This window comes from Excalfactoria chinensis, chromosome 1, assembly GCF_039878825.1.
Source record: "Excalfactoria chinensis isolate bCotChi1 chromosome 1, bCotChi1.hap2, whole genome shotgun sequence".
Lineage (NCBI taxonomy): Eukaryota > Metazoa > Chordata > Aves > Galliformes > Phasianidae > Excalfactoria > Excalfactoria chinensis.
The window spans coordinates 35,627,512-35,648,043 of record NC_092825.1 but is presented as its reverse complement, the minus strand read 5'-3'; the positions used below and the strand labels follow the sequence as shown (position 1 = coordinate 35,648,043).

Sequence of the window (20,532 nt, the reverse complement as noted above, 5' to 3'; positions counted from 1 at the left end):
GAGATTTCCACTTTTTTTCCCCGTAAAGCTGAAGAGCTTTGTCAGATTCCCACATCCGTATGTTTCAAACAGGGAGCCTCAGCAGACAGCCCTCATCAGACTGTTCCAATGCTGTGCTCATGGCCCACTGCATCGAGCATCTTCAACTATCATTGCAGGAGGGGCTTATGATTTCCCAGGACTGAATCCTTAAAGCTCCATATATTTGGCTCTGATTGAGCTCCAGCTACTCATTATATTACTTTTTTCCTTTTTTCTCTATTTTTTTTTTTTCCTTTTTCTGAGAGCATTGGTGCCAGCTGTACAAAATGGAAATAAATCTTTGCTTTGTCTCATCCTGTGTCTGACTTCTTCTGGGGAGAAGCTGTTGTGTTCAGTGAGTGCACGGCCAACTCGTCTGTCTGAGGGCCAGGTTTTGTTCTGGGTTGGCAGTGGAGTGTTTTTGTAAGCTTCCCCCCCGCTATCGCTGCAGCTGCACCTGGCAAGAGGAAGCAACTCGCAATCTAAAAAGCTCATCAGAACAATAATGTCTGCTTCTCTCTTGACAGGTTAATTAATTGCATGCCATTATATTTTGTGTGTGGTTTTGGATGGGTTTAGTACTTTTCTTTCAAGTGTGTTTCCCAGTAGAGCTTGAAAAGGCTGATGCATTGTCTGCCTGTCTATTAATTCAGATGGCATTTGATGCAGAAAAAGAGATGGAAAGGAAAAGCAAGAGGCAGAGGATGTTTGGGGCGTTGCAGATGGAAGATCTTGCCTACTCAAAACTGGGATAAAATCATTAGGGATGACAGGAATGTAAGAACTTTGTTTCATGAAACTTTAGGGTTTTGAAGTTTGCCTTAATTGTGCATGGCCTCTAGAAGGCAAGGAAGGGTGGACTCCACATCAATCCAAGGATTTTTTTGGGGGCATCAACTCCCACTTGAGTATCCTAGCCCCTGGCTACTGGCTGTTTTGTGCAGGGAGGATGAGGAGAACAGAAACTAAACTGTAACCTGGATAAACTGGAATTCCTAATGGAACTTTTGTGAGCAATTTTTCTTTGAATAACTGGAGCTTTTCTTGTCTTGGATCTCATTATTTTAGAAATCAAAGTAGCAGCATGCAAATGATGTGTTAAGACTAAGAGAGTTAACCAGACATCAAGATTTTTCAAACTGGAACATTTCCAGAGGTTGAATAGCACCTCTCTATGTCCTTCCACCTAAAAATTTATTGACATCATTGGGTTGAAGAAGCTCGAAAGAATGCTTGGATGATACACTGCCACAGTAAGCTTTAAAAAGCCAACGTGCTACATTTGTGTGTTAAGACAATCTTGATAAAAAGGGTGATAAATCAATGGCCACAATCAGTGTAAAAGTATTGCTAGAAACGTGTTGTTCATATGCAAGTGTGAAGGTTTGTAGAACATGTGATGTATGGCCTGAGATAGGAGCTTTGTCTCTGCATAGGAATTTGCTGATAAAAGAGAAGACTATGCCACACTCTGTGCCGTCCTTCCTGTTGCTTTCACGAAGTGTGCATGTATAGGAAGGAGCTGCTGACCACTGCTTTTGGGTACTGCTGCAAGCTTTGGCATCCAGGGTTCAACTTCACATGAATGAAAAAGATGCCAGCAAGCATATTTGGACCTACAGAAAATAAACCAAAGCAGAATAGAGCGCCAAAGTTCTACTTTATGACTGAATGCCATTCTCAATATAGAACATTTTCACTATATTTGATATGGCTGATAAATGGGAGAACCTTAAGGTTTAGGAACCAAACAGTCTTCCTGAGATATGTAGGAGACAGGTTAGTTCTGTCAAAGCTTCAATTATTTTTAATCTCTTTTGTATATGACAAAGCAAGAAATAGTGTCTTAATGGCAATGAGGTATCTGGAGCAGCCCTGAGCTGGGGAGCTGCCTGCCTTTGCTGTGGTGAGATGGAACTGGCACTGGAGGCACCTGGGACCTGAAATCCCAGCCCACACAGTCCAGTTGGTGTCTCAGACCATTTTACAGGATTTGAACAGGGTTTATGAAAGATGTCCTGAACAGATGGGTTTCTCTAATATCAGTTTCAATTTAGCAAGTAATGTCTCCTTTCATTGATTTCCTCTGGAGAATAGGGAGAATGGATTTACAGTCAGTAGTCACTACTCCTACTGTGAAATAAGACTATCACAATTTTGTGCAAAGCTCAAAATCCCTTCAGTGGCAAGACTCTTTCACTTGTTGAGTGGATGTGCTGCTGCTCGTGACTGGCTCCTCCTGCAAGTGCTGAAGCACATTTCTGACACCAGTCACTCCCTGGGTACCAAACTCATAACTGCACTGAGACATGCAGCAAAAGTGCCTGTAACAAATCTGGAGGTCAAATAGAATGGATTATAAGCAGCCTGTATTTGAACATGGAAATGCAAAACTGAATGTGACATAACATGCATTATTAATGTAGTACATATGGTGAACAAAGCACACATAGTAGATCTTGTTCAGGAGTTATACTTTTTGAGCTGTTCATGTGTTGACATCATTTGGTGCAGCATTTATGGTGCAGAGTATCCTTCAGTAAAGAAAGGAACAGTCTTTTATTCCTAAAAGGAAATGATTTTTATTGCATTTAATCATCTTGTTTTCTCTTGCTCTTTCAGGGTTGTAACATGCAGTATCTTAATGTGTCTCTGCTTGAAGAGTTCATCCTGCACACTGCAAAGTGATAACTTTGTTTTAGACTGCTTTACTGAGCATCACCTCTTCTAATGGCTTCAGTCAAAACAAACAAAACCAACCAAAAACAAACTGGGGGAAAAGGGAAAAGAAATTCCTAAAAAACTCTTTGCATAAAGGGTGATCTTTTAATGCTCTTGATATCATATTGAACACATTAATTTACAGGTAGTGTTAGTATGTAGGAATCCTTTGTGAGTAGCAGTATTTTTGTTAGAATTTAGGCTGTAAAAATGCAGTTGCCGCTAGCATCCTGCTAATGGTTTGTTTTCTGTTTCCTGAAGAGTTACCAGGGCAAATTTCATTAGACACCAGGGAAACAGACTCTCATTCAAATCGTGAAGAAGCAAACCATCCGTAACATTTGTGATAAGGTGGCTTATCATTCTTTTCTGCATCTTGAACTGCATGATGGCAAAAGAGTGAATAGGTGAACTGATGAGAGAGAGCAGAAGAAACAAGGCTGATCCTACCTTGAGACTTCTCTGCTTGTATGCTCTTAAGTAAAAGTGTTTTTCGTGGCATGTATCATTTTGTCAAGATGTTGCAGGGCTGTCAGTGATATGTAAACAAAGAATTTATTACCCTTCAAATCAGAATGGCAAAGTCTTAAATAAAAGCACAGCATTCCCCAAAGCACAGTTTGCTCCTCCTTAACCACCACCAGTGACCAGCCTATGCTGGTGTCCCATGCATATTTCAGCAGTGACAACACTTGTAAATCCATGTAGAAGTTACTTGCTCCTTATTTAAGAATATACAAGCAGCTGTAAGGCTGTCTTGAAAGGAATGTGCCAGCAGTAAATGTCCCATGTAGACCTCACACTGCAAAGTGACTCTGAGCAGTGTTGTGTGCCACTCCTTTTGGAGAAACTGCATTTGTATCCAGTCCCTAATGAGTACAGCTTGCTTAGGAGTGACTGTGATGGCACGTTGCTCTGCCAGAGCTCCTGTCCTGTATACCATAGAATCATAAAATCATAGAATTACCCAGGTTGGAAAAGACTTGAAGATCATCAAGTCCAACCGCAGCCTAACCATAGTACCCTCGCTCTAACAACGCTCTGCTAAATCATATCCCTGAGCACCATCATCAGCAAGACCCCAAGTCTGGTCAAGGAACTGATTGACTGAGTGACTGTCTGGCTCTGATCTTTGCCACACAAACTCTCTGGAGTATTTTGGTGCCTCGGTGTAGAGTTTACATTACATGCTATAAAAAAAAGTCCTTTGTTGCTATGAGGAGTATTTTAAAGACATGGGTACATACTATAAACAGTGCAGAGTTATTTTCCTTCCTGAAATCCTGCTTACATGGAGGAAGAATTGCCCCAGCTGACTCAACGGTCTTTTGACTCTGACATATAAATGATAATACAAGTATTCACGTTGCTGGCTGCTCTATTGCAGATGAGTTTTAGCCATCTGAGGCATCCACATTTTTATTCTAGGTTTATATTTCTACCCACACCCCCTTTGTGTGGAGAATTTAATAAAAAAGATCCACTGGATATTCTACTCTTTTCCATAAGTAAGCAATTAGTGCAAGTAAAGGAAATAAATAAGTGGGGTTTAGAATCACAAGAGAAAGCATAAAGAAAGATATGTATTTTTCTAAATAACTGTAACATGTTTCAAAGAGGTGGATTCATTGTGCAAAGCAGAGGAAGTCAGTGCCCTTCAGCAGTCTGGGAAGCCTTTTGGTTCTGTAGAAATATGTGCTGTGCTGTACTGATGTACACGGGGATTCCTTCCTTGGTTTTGCTGGGGTCATGGGTTAAGATGTGTATGGTCAACTCTACTCCTAGCAGCTCCCTCTCATCACTAACGAGCTCCCATGAAAAGAAGTCTTCGGCAGCATGATGGCCTGTGTACAACATCAGGGGTATTCGTCACTGCCTTAATTAGTCCAGTCCTGAGTATAAGGATTAGTGTCAGCCTCTGGGGCAAACTGGTGACAAAGCTCTAAGATAAAGTTTAAGCTAAATAAAGTTGGCAATGCAGGTGTGTTTTAATAACAGGGATTCCTTTGAAATGGTGCTGTGTACAGCTACAGTGCTAAAGCTTGCAAGGGCAATGGCTTAAAACATAATCTGTGTATTAAATAAATGTGTAAATTGGATTTGAAAATATTCATGTGGACAGAGGGCTGGAGGAACCTCTTGGTCATTCAATCCAATTCTCCATTATCACAGTTCTGAAGTCATAAAATCCCTCTCATAGACTTGTGTAATCCTTTTCATTCACTTAAGCATGCTTCTCTCAGGGTCGAGAGAGGAACTTGAGCCATTGTTCATCTCAGTTTAAGTGTCTGCTTTGAACAGGACTTCGGACGTCACAGTTGTCTGAGTCTCCTAATAGCTGTCGTGCTGGCGGCTTTTCTTTTTCTTGTTCCCTTTCTCATTTCAGTTGAATGATCACAGCTGCATCCTTGGAGGTAGAGGTAAATGGAACTTGATAATTGAAAATTGCAAGTAAACTACATATATTTTTAACCCATCTATTTTAAAACCACATAACTCTTTACAGTGTTCTGGCAGGTTTGTTGACCAATGCTTTATTTGTATTTATTTATTTATTTATTTATTTATTGCACAAGAGAGTGAAAAATTAAATCTGAAAAAAAAAGTGTGTATATGTGAACTACCATTGTCTGGGATGATGGGCTGAGTTCCTGAGAGTCTGCATAAGCCAGGCTGACTACTGTTGCAATGAATAATTCACTGTCTCTAAATTTAGCTTGGGTCTATGGGATTGTGTTGTGAGCCTGGAACATATTCACATACATCATGTACAGGAGCTTTCACAGCCTTGCTCTTCCTCCCATCCTAAAAACACCCTTCTGACCTACAGCTGTTCTCCAAGTGCATCACTTGTTTTACTGTGCTAGTGTTAGGGTGCACAGTTCATTAATTTAGGCATCTCAGAGATTTTCTTAAAACCTTGAATGCCTTTTTTGAAGTTTGTATGAGACTGAAGAGGAATTCCAAGGGCACTGCCTCATCTGGCTGAGGAAAAGGCTAATGCTGACATACTGTTTGCATTTTATAGGCTATCTGGTGACCTCACTATAGAAAGGCATAAATCCTCATCTGAAGAACTGTTTTAATTTTATTTGGTTTAATTAGATCAGCATTTCTCCTGTGCTCCCTTCCACTTTCCTGGCATCTAGCTGAGGTGGAGGAGGAAGCCATCAGACTCACAGAGAGGCCATGTTTGCAGGAAGAAATGGTATCTTTCATTAGACCAACTACTCAGCAGATAAGTTTGCAGGCATGTGTCCCTTGTAGGTTAAAACAGAAAAGTTACAGAACTGACACAGGGAGAGTACGCGGCCACAACCAACCAACCTGGGGCAAGGAGCCAGGGCAGCAAGTGAAGTAAGGGCTGTGGCTGGAGGATGACCCAGGCAGATGGGAGACTTCAGCTCTTGAATGAGGGCAGGGTGTGGAAATAAATAGAGGTTGGAGATCTGAGAAATGGATAAGCAAAAAAGGTAAGAACCCACTGCTCTGAAGAAGAGAGGAAAAAAGTCTGAGATCCAACTGTAAAGCTGGGACTAGAAGTGAAGGAGAAGGCAGAAAAAGGAGCAAAGCATAGACAAATGTGGAGGGGGGAAAAAGAAAAGAAGAAAAAAAGCAAACCATCTGTGCTTCCTTGAGGCTTTTCATATTAGAAACAGGGAAAATTCCTGTGTATTGGCATAGAGTGTTCTACCGTGAGTCAGTTCAGACTACTCCAGTTGTTGGCTGCCCTGCTGGTGCAAATAGCAGAGTGGTTTTGTCTATTGAATTGTGGTGGTAACAGTCTCCCTAAGAGGCTGTGCAAGGAAGTTTCTGGGCTCATCATTTACTTTTATCAAACTGAGGTTATACCACAAAATCTGCTGCCCTGGAAGCTTGTCATTAAGACTTCTATATCAAACAAATTAAGATTTAGGCTATGCTATAGTCTAGATAACATGCTTATGCTTTTGCATAGTTAATTTGCAATCATTAAATAAGAATGGTATCCAAGCCTAAGCACCCAAGGGAGTAGAGTGAAGGTTGCTCGGCCATCCTTGCTTTTGACATTTTCTTCAAGTGCTTGACTTTGCAATTTCATAATGTTCTTTTAATGAAACCTTTCTGTATGCATTTAATTAAATATAGATAGCATTAATCTGCTTTAGAAGACTGTTTGGTCCCTTGATGTTTTGACATGGGACTCTTCAGAATCTCAGTTTTCTGATTCTAGACTTGTCTTTGGATAGATTTTAGTCCATGTCCATTCAGTCTTTTATTGTCTTCAAACTGCCAACATGAATAGCAACTGTATTGCATTTTCTTTGGTGGCAGTATGAAGAATTATACCAGTGCTGCTTAATTACTATGAGGAAGAGCCTCGAGTCAGATGAGACCTTGTATTCAGCTGTTTGAAGGGTCTGTGTACACTTTTGAACATCTTGGCAACAGTTCAATCCCATTAATTGAAAAAAAAAAAAAGCACAAACAAAAACATGGTAATTTCTATTCCAGTGCTTGAAGTTTTACTGTGTTGTACAGGAAAGACACAGGCTTGGAAAAGATTTAAATAATTCCAGTATGTTTCAATTGGACTGGGGTTGCCAAAAAGGTTGTACGATGTGGCTATATGGCTTCTGTGGTGAAAGCTAAGTTAGTTTCTTGTAAAAAATTTAATGGATATCAAGCCTTAAAATATTAGTTTTCAAAATTTGCTCGAGTGTAATTTTAAATTAGACTGTCAGATCTGTTTTGAATCAGAGAAAAAATAAACATAAGTGAGCCTGAGTGCTTACATGAGAGAGAGAGAGAGAGATGGTAGTGCTCAGAATGTTTCTGTAATTTTAATGGACATGAGGTTTATGTACTAGGGAAACTCCAGTGTAATAGAATTTTCATCATCTTTTTCTTAAGAATTTCTTTGTTATCTCCATTTGTCTGCATGGATGTGAGTGTCTGTTAATGGCAAATAGTACAACACTTAAGGTTTTTTTGACTTCTGGCCCATTGAAACAAATAAAACTTTTTCGTAAGAAGTCACAGTGGGAAAAGAAGATACTTCCTGTGCAGTATTTCAAGTTGCCAGGTCCCTGAGCCTAATCTGCTGTGATGGTGCAGGCAGTGGGAAGTCTGGGGAAGGGAAACCAAGTATGCAGAGAGACTAATTTAACTTTGCATGTAAATCTGGGATTGGTTGAAATGGGTCCTTCATAATCTGCCTTCTTCATCCATTCAGTGAATTTTAGCTTCCTTTCGGAAGATGCTTTCTTAGTAAGAAGAGGCCACCTAATATCTGATACTATAACCAGAATATGGGTTGAGAATTCATTTTCTCACTTTTGCCTTGACTCCAGGAACATCACCCATTGCTTTTTTTGCAGCTGCTGGAAGTAGTTTTATAGTGCACAGATGTATAGCAATGTTTAATGAATGAGCGCCTTATCAGTTCATGTAACCACACAGACATTTTCAATAAAGCTAGGTCAAAGTGTGCCTTGCTGGTTCCTTTTTTAAAAGATGATTCCCAGAATGTAAGTGCAAAGTCTAGTTAAAAAAATAAGCACGGCTAGCTGTAAGATCTAGGATAGTGCTGGGATCGTCACAGCTCAGAAAAACAGTAAGTAAAACAAGCTTGATAAATTCAAGTGGATGGGTAAGGGAAGCTTCTGGAGACAGTGTAATTGCTTTTTGATGAGTTCTACTGAGGCTGCAGGAGCAGAAATCAGCTGGTGGGAGGCAGACTGTGTGTCAGTGTGAAATGTTTGACTTAGCTGCTCAATGGAACAACAAAATCAGATAATTTTTGGTTTGCCTAGCGTAAAATTGCTCTGGTCATTTAGGAAACTGGTGATTCTGAGGAACGTAGGCTGACTTGGTCTGCAGTGCAAACAAATGATGTGGGCAGCAGGTCAGCCCTGTCCCAGCACCTCCCACCACGTGATACTGTGTGGCCCCAGCACTGAAATGTGCTCTTATGTCTCGTCTCTGGTTGCTCAGCAGAGGTGAAGTATTCCATGCTGAGTGATGGAGCATTTGTATGTATCACGTTAGGTTTGTAAAACAGTTTTGAATCCTTTGGAAGATGTATGCCATTTAAATGCAATTAAAATGCAGCGTAATTTGTAACTCCGTTTTTCTTTATGATTTGCTTTAAAATGTAGATGTGTGTAAGATTTGTTGAGTCAGATATGTATCCGCAGTGTCAAACTGCTGATTTACCTGACAGCTGAGAGAGACTTAATTGTGGAACTGGGTTTCTGAATAGGAAGAGAGGCATTCATAACCTTTTTATTTGTGCTCCAGCTGGTAATGAAAGACAGCTGCTTTTGAAATAAGACTTCAGTAAATGGGGAAAGAAAGAGCAAGCAAAGGCACGTTTGTGTTCCCACTACTACCTACAGATGGTAGCCAGTCTTTACTGTAAGTACTCCTGTGCTGTAAATCTACTCATAGCATATTGCTCTCTATCTGATAGACTGTTCTTATACAGTATAACAATAGAAGTACATTGATATATAGAATTTTTCATTGAAATGTGACTCAGTATAGAATTGTAGCAGTAGAATGCTAACTGTTAAATTGAATGCCAAGTAAGGAGGGAGTACAAATTGGGAAGAACTGAGCTAGGGATTTGAAAACAGGAGACAGCATTCACAGAATGAAAACAAAAAGGCTGGCAAGAATTCTACCAACCACAGTGTGATGGTGGTTGAGAAATTATTCTCAGTGAGGAGTTTCTCAGGGAGGTTTGTGCTGTTAAACCTTTATGCTTATATCTAAAAACATTTTAATGCTGATACTGTACTCCATTGCCCCAAACAGGATAAGTTGTAGATTTTTACAGACATTACATTAGCCATTGCTCAGTGCCTGATGCTTTATGTATCAGATTTTTGTTTTTCTCTTAAAGATTTATTTAAAATGCTTTGTCTGTATACATTCTTTAATCTTTGGAGGGTGACAATATGAGAGATTATAAGTGATGATGCAAAGTGATAGTTTATTTGCTTTGAGTTTATATGTTAAATGCCAGTGACTTGTAAGTAGCTGCTTGGTAGAAGTTATTTGGTTTCTTGTTCGGTAGACCCAGATGCAATGGACTGAAAATACATCACAGCAAAGAAGTGTTTGTGACTTTTCCTTTATCTATCTATCTATCTATCTATCTATCTATCTATCTATCTATCTATCTATCTATCTATCTATCTATCTATTGTGGAGTAGTAATATTCCAAAGGGAATCTTGTGACTACAGAAGAATAAGATGTGGAGACAGCAATGATCTCTTTGCTTAGGTACTGGAATAGCCTCTCTCTGTGATGACGTTTGTGTAGACTAAGCCTCAGTACTTAAATTTTGCTCCTCAGAACATTGAACTATACAAGGAGGTAAGATTGTCACGAGAGCTCATTCTGAAATCACATTATGATTTTAGTGGTCTCCTGATGCCCAGATGAATTTAAACAGAGGATAAAAATCATTTGTGTTAAGAACAGAAATGAGAACAATCTGTCCGATCTAAATCTAGAGACAACTCTCTTTAAAGCTGGAAGCTATATCTAATACTGTGATTTCATACCAATCTTAATTACTGCTCATTGGAGTGAAGCTTATCATGTACCTTGTGAATACAGTTTCTTTTTCTGCTTGTATAATATCCACAGCTGAGTCATAGTTTCCTTGAACATCCAAATTACCCAAATTTACTGGAATTTTTATGTTTTTGTTTTTTTTTTTGTTGTTTTGTTTTTTTTTCAAGACTGGTTTTATATGACTAAACTTCTATAAAACTTGATTAAAAAGTCAGTGCTACACATTAGCTGTGACTGATTGGCATCTGTGATACTGAATTTGTTCCCTGTTTGATTGGGATCCCCTCCTACAGCACTAGAAGGATTCAGAAAGGAGCCAGAGATTTGAGTTCCTGGAAAAGAGGCTGATGGAGAATGCTCTGTTTTTTCTGATTGGATTGCTAAATTTTGATATAACTACTTATAACTGCCTCATTCTAGGGTTATTTTTAATCAAGACGTAGCACTGGTCAATTAGCCTTAAAAGTACAGATGAAGAAAAATTGTAAAATACAGTTTTGTAGTTAATATATCTGAATAAATCATTGCAGTTAGTGAAATTGGATGTGTTTAATGAATGGATTACTTCTACGGCCCGAGGATCAGGAGGAAGAATAAACCTAATGAATTATTTTTTCAAATAATCTTTATTATTTTCTGAAATATGAAGTGTGGTGGCTTAATCAGTTGTTGTCACTGGAAATAATGATTGTATCTCCCAAGTATGGAGGGATATATTATTTTTCAAAATGAATATGATTTTAAGAAAAAAAACTGCTTCCCTTGTAGGTGTTTTCTTACCTGACAGAAATGTTGCTCTGCTTTCAGAGCATTGTTTAGCATGAAAGTGATGGTAGGAAAGTGAAGAACTGTCTGTGGAAGATCCCTCATGCTTTTTATGTTCAGAAAAAGTTAAGATTTGTTTACTGAACTCTTTATCTTCTGTAGAGAAAGCATTACTTTGATTCCAGTAGAGGGAGGTATTCAAAACTGGTTTCTTCAAGAAATAAAATCAAACTCTTGTATCGCTTGTCATATTGCTACGCCATTTGGTTGTATTTTTAGTTTAATTGTGGTAGGGACTCATTATTATTAATTATTTTTATCGCTATTGGTATTTTAATCTTTAGCAACATGCAGGTATCAAGTTTCATAGTATATTTAATATGAAGATGTTAAATGCATTTTTTTTTTTCTTTTTAAGGCAGTTCTCTACCTGCACTAGAGAATATTAAATGTTGTATTTCCAAGGGCTTATTAAATATTCAGTAGATTTCTTTTTCTGTAGCCGAGTGTGTGAAGGACAAGCTTTTTAAATCCTGAAATGCAACTCATACTAACCAAAGCTTAGAAGCTGCTATTGAATACTTAAATGAGAAAATACACATTGCAGGCTGATGGGAGACGATGGAAGAGTTGTTAAGATCTCCAGAACAAGTTGGATCTAGACAGAAGATAGACACTTACTTGCAAAAGACTGATGGGTATTTTATTCAAAACTTAATTATGAAAGAAAAATGGGGTAACTGTGACTACCAATCTGCATATTGACCTCATCACTGGCTGTGACCTACTCCTTGACAATACTTGCATTATGTAGAAATAGTCTGTTTTAGGGGTGGGAGAGGATGAACAAAGCATATCTTGAATATGGAGTTATAAAAGTGAGTCTGTTTTAACGAATATAAATAATATGCCTGAGTATAAGGACCAATTTCCAGCTTTGTTTCTGGTTTATTTAGGGATTGACAAGCCTTAGAATAGCCAATAAACATTAGAATGTCTAATAGCAGCAGAAGTCACTGATAGACTTTAGCATGACTGATGCCAGATGCTGGCTCTGTCATTGGGTGACATTGAAGTGTTCAGCAGTTCCATCTCTAGGTCTGTGCTGGAAAGGAAAATTGGGTGAGCTAGATGTTTAGCCTTGAGATGCTCAGTTCAAAACAGAAATCATGGTTACCTCCAACACATTGTCCGTAAGCATCTGCCACTCATTCTGGATGTAAAAACTTCATCAAAAAACAACTTGTAGATGGTTAATCCAGTTTCTGTGAACATTAGTAGGACTCAGTAGCAGAACTTGGCTGGTGATCCTACTGACTAGGGAAGCTGGGAGCTAGAATCTGTACCATTGCTATCTGAAATGTGATACTGATGCACATGGACAAAATTGGTTGCACATTGTCTTCAAAATGTGATCCAGGGAGAATCAGAAACCTACTGAGCCCTTTAACTACTAAATGAAGAATGTTCTTTCTGCATGCTTTGTATTACATACAGAACATTTTAATTTTGCTTTTAACAGCTCTTTTCTGGCATTAATGCATTGAACAATTATTAATTCAATTAATTTCAAAAAGGTCTAGTTTTAGTGACTCTGGAATATCTGTACCACTATTATCTCATCTAGGAAAACTCCTTTTGATGTAACTCTTAGTGTTACTTAACACTATATTATGAAAATATCTTTAATAAAGTAAATATCCAATATTTCTTCTTTCACTGAGGAAATTTTCCTTTTCACATTGGACACCACTGTCATTTTCTCTGAAGACTCTGACTATAATATCTGATATAATACACTATAATAGTGTAAAAGCATCTTCTAATGAATGGGGTTTCATTGCTTTAGGTGTTCTGCAAGATCTGACCAAAATGTCCAAGTATGCAGTATAAAACACAGCAAGAGATAGAAAGTGCAGCAAAAGAATGAGTGTGCTTGCTTAAAATGAGGTGTATATGCTTTTACATGCATGGCCATATGTATACATCGTATTTACGTTGTTATGAATTGAAATTGTGGCATTATCAAAGAATGTTACAATAACACATAATAGTGTTTTCTTGCCTTTCTTCACAATAACTTATGATTTCCTCTAGGATAAGAGAATGGATTACTCAACCGATTTTGGAAATTGTTGAAAGTCTTTTTCCTTCAGGGCTAACAAATCATCATTGTATAGAATTCTACAGTTAAAAATTCCTAACTGCTTTGCCAAGAGTACTGTGGCCTTTCACAGTGTCAGTGTTGTGCAAAACAGAAACAAATAGCTTGTCAGGTAGTTTTACCTGTAGTTAATTCCTTGCCATTTGCAATTATTATTATTATTTTTTTTTTTTTAGAAAGAATCTGAACCATGGTGGAATCTTTTTCTGAAATACAGCCCCAAGATAGATGTTAGATGTTAGCTGCCTGCAGTCACCAAAGTGTTGCTAATGAAAGTGGTTGACCAGTATTTTACCTACTGAAACTCCCCACTAGAATTGTAAACTACAGCACTGACATAACTTCAGTGATGCTCAAATTTCACACATTTGTTTGCTTTGTATCCTGCTGCTGTGTAGAAAGATGCTGAAGTAGCACCCCAGGGGTCATTCTTAACTCACCACTGGCTTTGAGTCCGATAAATTTTCTGTCCCTGTTAAGGAGAGGCTTTGCAAAGATCCACTGAGATTAATTCATTTAGGCTATATAAATCTGATTGTATTTGCTGACTCTGGCTGTTTCACAGAAACTGTAAGTGTGTGTGGGAGGGTGCGTTGGTGTGTGTGCTAGTGTGCTGGTGCCTTGGTATAAGGTGAGGAAGAAATGAGCTATGAATGTGGAGAAATTTTGTTGTTCAAGCAGAAAAACCTCCGTGGTAAAAAGTGGCCAGACAGTATAAGATTGCTTGCCTAGCTTGTGCCTAGAAGCTCAGACTGGATGATAAGTGTTCGTTTTAGTCCCTGACTCAGTCCTTTTTGAGAGAGAACAGATTTAGTGTTCGTAATTGAGTGGCTTGGTATAATAACTTTGTTTCATTGATTGAGGAAGGTACGTCATGACCGAGCTGCAAATCTCTGCTATAGGTGTATTAAGTGTGTGATTTTTGAATAGATGCATCTTGTCACTCTGAATATAATACATTTAACCAAGCCTGCTTTGCAATTTTAAACTTGTTTCTTAGAATCAAAGCAGTTCTGTCTACTAGTTGTAGAGACAGCATTCTGTTGTCTAAATGGAGCCACTCAATATTAGACCAGCCCGAAGGGATCCCTTTAGGATATAAAATACTGATTAATTGTAAAATCCAGAATAACGCACATTTTCAATGTGTTATAAATAGTGACTTGGGGAAGAAGCATTTAAACACACTGCTTATTCAAGTAACAAACCTACTGTTGGAGCACTAACATGGTGGTGAAGTTTAAAAGATAGCCTTTGTAGCAGTAGAGCAACAACACATTTTTCATTCAGTGCATTTTATTGGGTGTAACTAAGTTTATCTTGCCTTCCAGCTGTTTTTCTGTGAGATCCTAAGCTGGAAGTTCTGTTTGCTTCAATGACTGGATGACTTGACTGTGATGACTGAGTTGAATATCAGCAATGCATTTTTTAAGTCCTTAACAATCCACGTTATTTAACTTCATTTTATGTTTATGTGCCACTACCAGATCTGAATTTCTATTTCCTTATTTGTTCAATTTATCCTGGATTTGCAATTTTGATAGCAAGAGGTATGTCGAGCACTGATAAAGCACTGCCATGACAGTGGGAGAGACTCTGCCTTTGTCTGAAAGTGTTGTGTGTGCTGCACTCCCCGTTAAATACTGCTAAGTGCCTTTTGAGAGAATGGGACAAGACCCAGTTCAGGGCTGCTGCTTGAGATCTTAGTATGAGAATCTGATGTGTTGACACAAGCGTCAGCCAGCTCTTCTGATCTGCTTGCTTGTCTGTATTACATGGATCATTTTACTGCTGGGTGATCCACAAGTACTTAGCTAGTTTATTAGTCATAATAGCTTAGATAAGTTAATAGGTTTCTCCCCTTCTTCCTCCGCCTGCTGAGAAGCAAGATAATAAATATATGTCAGTAGAGGGCTGGAAGGATGTCTATCACATTGCATTTTGCATTTTTGATTTTTCAGACTTCCTGTATAGGTACAGTAAACTGTAGCTATATCAAGTAGCTGTATCAAGTCCGTGGCTAAATTCTGAGACTCTGTTTGAATGTTCCTGAATGTAACCAGATGTTTCCCATTAAATAATTGTGTGTATTCCTGAAAATGGATAAAATATGTATTCTTCTAAATTTGATTTCAGAAATGATAACAAATTAGAGGGCTGAGTAGTCATCAACCTCGTGAAATTTAATAATATTAAGTGCTGCACTGGGATTAGGCAAGTCTGGATTTAAGTACAGACTTAGGGATGAGAGACTGGAGAGCAGCCCTGCAGAAAGGGATCTGGAGATTCTGGTTCATATCAAGTTGAACATGATCCAGCAGTGTGCTCTGCAGCTAAAAGAGCCAACTGTACTGTGGGGTGCACCAGGCCCAGCACTGCCAGCCGAGTGAGCGAAGGGGTTGTCCTTCGATTGAACAGCAGATTGAACAGCATGGAGCTGTGCCAGGGGAGGGACAGATGGGGTTTGAGACAGGTTCTTCCCAGAGGGTGTTGGGCATGGAACAGGCTGCCCAGGGCAGTGTGTACAGCCCAAGTGCCAGAGTTCAAGGTGCATTTGTACAATGCTCGCTGACATAGGGTTTGATTTTGGATGGTCCTGTGTGGAGCCAGGAGTTGGACTCGGTGATCCTTGAGGATCCTTTCCAACTTGTGACATTCTATGATTCCATGGATCTACAATTCTTTGACTATGCTGGATCGCTGAAATCCAAAGGAAGCCTACCTTTTAAATGTGTTCCCAGGCTGACAAACATCTCAGAATGTCCTAGGTATGAATGAACTCCTGAACCATAGTCTCAAAACCAGTAGAGTCAGACCAGTTTTCCCCTCTTCTTCAACAGCCTTAAATGTTGCTGCAGTTGGCATGTATGTGGGCTGTTGATAAGAGGCCTTGATAGGCTTAGCATGCATTTGAGATTTTTTTTTTTTTTACCTCTTTTTGGAAGAGTTGCACCATGTTATTGTTAGTGTCCATCACAAAGACTTTTCTTGCTCCCAGACTCCTAGGGTGCGTTTGAGAGCTGTCTGCCACTCCTCTGTCCTGGATGCAAAGTTTTGTATGTTTGAAGTTGTGAACCACTTGGGCATGAACCAGTAAAAGACTTATAGTGAGCACTGATCTGTTACTAGTACTGTGAAAAGCCATGTGGTTTTGATATCTCTTTTTCCTCTTTTTTCTTTCAGTTCATCGCCTTTGCCTCCTTATTCTTCATCCTAGTTTCAATCACAACCTTTTGCCTGGAAACGCATGAGGCTTTCAATACTATTATAAATAAAACTGAGCAGGTTGTCAATGGAACAGAAACTGTACCGCAGTATGAAATTGAGACAGATCCTGCCCTAACCTATGTGGAAGGAGTCTGCGTAGTATGGTTTACATTTGAATTTTTAGTGCGTGTTATTTTTTCCCCCAACAAACTTGAATTCATCAAAAACCTCTTGAATATCATTGACTTTGTGGCCATCCTGCCCTTTTACTTAGAAGTGGGCCTGAGCGGGCTCTCCTCCAAAGCTGCTAAGGATGTACTTGGTTTCCTCAGGGTAGTAAGGTTTGTGAGGATCCTGCGAATCTTCAAGCTCACACGGCACTTTGTGGGCCTCAGGGTGCTGGGCCACACTCTGAGAGCCAGCACCAATGAATTTTTGCTGCTGATAATATTCTTGGCACTCGGTGTTTTGATATTTGCCACCATGATCTACTACGCAGAGCGTGTGGGAGCTCAGCCCAATGATCCATCAGCAAGCGAGCACACACAATTCAAAAATATCCCTATTGGCTTCTGGTGGGCTGTAGTCACCATGACCACCCTGGGATATGGGGACATGTATCCACGGACTTGGTCAGGTATGCTGGTGGGAGCCCTGTGTGCGTTAGCAGGGGTGCTCACCATAGCCATGCCTGTGCCTGTGATTGTTAACAACTTTGGGATGTACTACTCCCTGGCCATGGCAAAGCAGAAACTGCCGAGGAAGAGGAAGAAGCACATCCCTCCTGCTCCTCAAGCTGGCTCTCCCACCTTCTGCAAGACAGACTTGAACATGGCCTGCAATAGCACACAGGGGGACATCTGCCTGGGCAAGGACAACCAGTTGATGGAGCACAACAGATCATCAGGTAGGACCCCACTGGAGATGCATGTCCTCTGAGAACGCTTTATAGACCAGTATGTTTGGTAGGGGTCAGAAAGCAGCCAGTCTTTCTGCCAGGAGAAGACGTAGCTCCCACCCTTCTCCCCTCCAGTGTTTGCGTGTGTCAGTCTCATAGAGGACAAAATAGTTATAGTGACATTCTCAAACCTCTATGTAGCTGGTCTATACAGTTTTGCTTGCTCTGTTGAGAATGCTTTCCTGCTGATGATATCAACCTTTTCTTTTGCCTGTTGTTTGTTGTGTTATATGGATGTTTCTTGTTTTTTCTGCATGACTGTGACTTCTTGAGCAGCCACTGTGTCCCACTCTGTTGGACTCCATGGTGTTTTGCCTCAGTGTTTGTCTCTTGTGTCAGCTTTGCCTGTGCCACATCGTGGCCTGTTAAGCAAGATCCTACAAAGAAGCAGTCATTTAAAAGGAGCAGGTGCTTTACATCAAAAGCCCAGCACTCAAAGGAGATAAAGAGAAACTATCTCTAGTTTTCTTTCTATTTGGCATTCTGCTTCCCTGGCTAGAAAAAAATTAATAATAATCTTTCATCTGTGTTAGATGAGACATTTACGATATTTACTATTAATTGGATGATGATAGTAAAACCAATGTAGAGTTTTTCAAGAAAAATGAAAATGGCAGCCCCTGACAACATCCATGCTATTAGTGTTGCTTTCATAATTTTTATTACCTTGCTTCTCAGTTTGGAAGAGGAAACTTTGTGCTAATTGCTGTGAAGACATGTATTAAATGACAGCCTCTGCCCCTCTGAGCCACTGCCCCATGTTCCATATTTCTTCAAATTAAAGAGGAATTTTTCTCTCTCAGTATAATTAAAACATTATTTTTAGTAGCAGGGATTTTTTGTTTCTTGAATGCATTCTTTCTTAAGCAAAATGCAATCTGATTACAAAGCTTACATCCCAGTCATTAGGCGCCTGTTGAAAAGCTGATAATTGCTAATACGAGGAAAAAAAACCACCAAAACAGTACACAACTGGTGCCATTCAGTAAATTTCTAAAGTGTCTGGAAAATCAGTTTCTGAACAATATCTTTCTTGGTTCTGTTGCTTTGTTGCTGAACAGCATTTATCTTCAAAGAAACTCAGTTTCAGTCTCTGAGTGAATGTTCACAAAGTTAACACAGCTTTTTGAAAATCCTAAATATATTTAGGAGGATGGAAACCTTTGAAAGGACTCACATTGAGGGTGGAATATAGTTAGTTTTACAGTGATAGACGCTTTCAGATGACATCTTTAAAGTAATAATGATAACAACTTTTTCATGCCATCAGGTCCTGCCAAAGGTATTCCAGAATGGAGGAAGCTCAGTGTGATCAGAACAAAGAGACACTTTTCTGTATCTGCAGCTTTATTTACAAGGTGGTGTAATCCTTGAAGTTAGATAAAAGAAACAGACATGGAAAAAAAAGAAGTAATTTTAAAATGGTAACCAAATGGTAATTTGGCAGTGCCAGCACTCACACTGTGTGTTCTGATTTGATTTCTGGTAGAAAATGCTATTAAAGTAATTAGGAATTTTGTGCAAAAATTTTAGGCTGAATATAGCCAGAAGCACTAAAAGTTCACAAAAGCACATGCTCAGATTTAAATGCAAAGGTAAAGCAGAAGCCAAAACCATGCCATTACCTGTTATGTGATGTACTAGCAGAGATTTATTTCTTGAAATGTGGCCTGAATCTAAATCAGTAGATTTTTCATTTTTATTTTTTTTTTTAATAGTCCTTTGGGAGACCCAAAGCAAGAGAGGTAAGAGTTTCAGTGTTTGACAAAATAAACCACACAGACAACATTTAATGTTGGGTACTTACAGTGACAAGCTGTGCAAACATGATAGCAAGTGCAGAAATGAAAACTAAGTGTGCATATTGAAACAGGCTTTAGTGCCAAATATTGATAATCGGACCCTTCTGGGGGAGGGGTTATCTTTACAAAATGCTAAGTAACATATTCTAAGCAAGAATGACTAGCATGGCCTCTTATTTAATAAAAATGATATAAAAAAATAGTAAATACATCTTTAAATATCTGAAACTATTTCCAGTCTTTAACAGGCAACTAACTGAGCCTTATTTTGCTTCTTCCTTATTTCATAGTCTAGTGGAAGCTTATGTGAGACTTAAAAGAAAAACAGGAAAGTCAAAAGATAATTTACTCTTGAATTAAAAACAAAACACTTTTTGCCATTTTGTAATGATTACTGATGAACTGCAATGTTGTTTTCTAATGATTTACCTTATAACTACTTTTTGAGTGATGGGAATATCTGGTGTTCTACATAAGCTCTTTGTGATGTCTCATTTCCTCATTCATTCTTGTCTGTAAATGGGCATGGTGCTTTAACCAGTGTTATCAGGTGAAGACAGTGCAGGAAGTGAGCAGCCACTCTCACCTGGTGAAAGGCTCCCTCCCATCAGACGCTCTAGTACCAGAGACAAAAACAGAAGAGGGGGAACATGTTTCCTACTGACAACAGGGGATTACACGTGTGCTACTGATGGAGGGATCAGGAAAGGTATGGACTTCTTTCATTAGATCATAAAGATCACTCAGCAATGTGCGTGTGAAAAGCAAACTTAGAGTAAAATGATGTGCACAATGCTCTTAGAAAGACTGTACTACAGTGCATCTTTTTTTCTTTCTTCCTAGTCATTCTTTTCTTGCTTTTCTTTTTAAAACTCATTTCCTTTAGTCTTCACGAAAAAGTGCTTGATGTTGGACCCTCATTTCACTTGTGTCTTCATTTGTCTGTTACTTTTTATGGACAAGCCTGCTATTCAGACTTTATTCATTCCACTACTCATCACTTGATACCATTTGTCACTCTGTAAGACAAGTTAATTATTTAGTAACTTTGATCCACACTTAATAACTTAGTAAAAACTACAGTGGAATAAATTATATTTAAAAAGGTGAAGCACCAGAAGTAAATAACATTTTTGTTTCTGAACATAACAAAGCATATCAATGAGATGTTACTTAGGTTTATTTCAAAGAAAAATTTGAAATTTATAGTGCCACAAAATGTTCCCTCTTCGTAATATGCTACCTAATGCTAAATGGTTACTGCCTCCTCCAACTAGAATTCAACTACAGTAAACGGCTCTTGATCTTGAAAGGTGCTACTGT

The 20,532-nt window shown here is 38.9% G+C and overlaps 1 protein-coding gene across 11 annotated transcripts in view; it reads left to right on the top strand.

The window, feature by feature from the left end:
* Positions 1–20,532, top strand: part of KCNC2 (potassium voltage-gated channel subfamily C member 2) — a 93,592-nt gene that overhangs the window by 66,585 nt on the left and 6,475 nt on the right. For 4 of the 11 annotated variants that reach the window (XM_072327785.1, XM_072327816.1, XM_072327775.1 and 1 more), the window contains exons 3-5: positions 16,426–17,356; positions 19,126–19,152; positions 19,751–19,918. In XM_072327785.1, the coding sequence (XP_072183886.1) occupies positions 16,426–17,356; positions 19,126–19,152; positions 19,751–19,918 (1,126 nt within the window). Of the gene's footprint in view, positions 1–16,425; positions 17,357–17,683; positions 19,104–19,125; positions 19,153–19,750; positions 19,919–20,532 lie in introns of those variants that run through there. The other 7 variants (XM_072327806.1, XM_072327834.1, XM_072327795.1 and 4 more) reach the window with 4 other exon arrangements.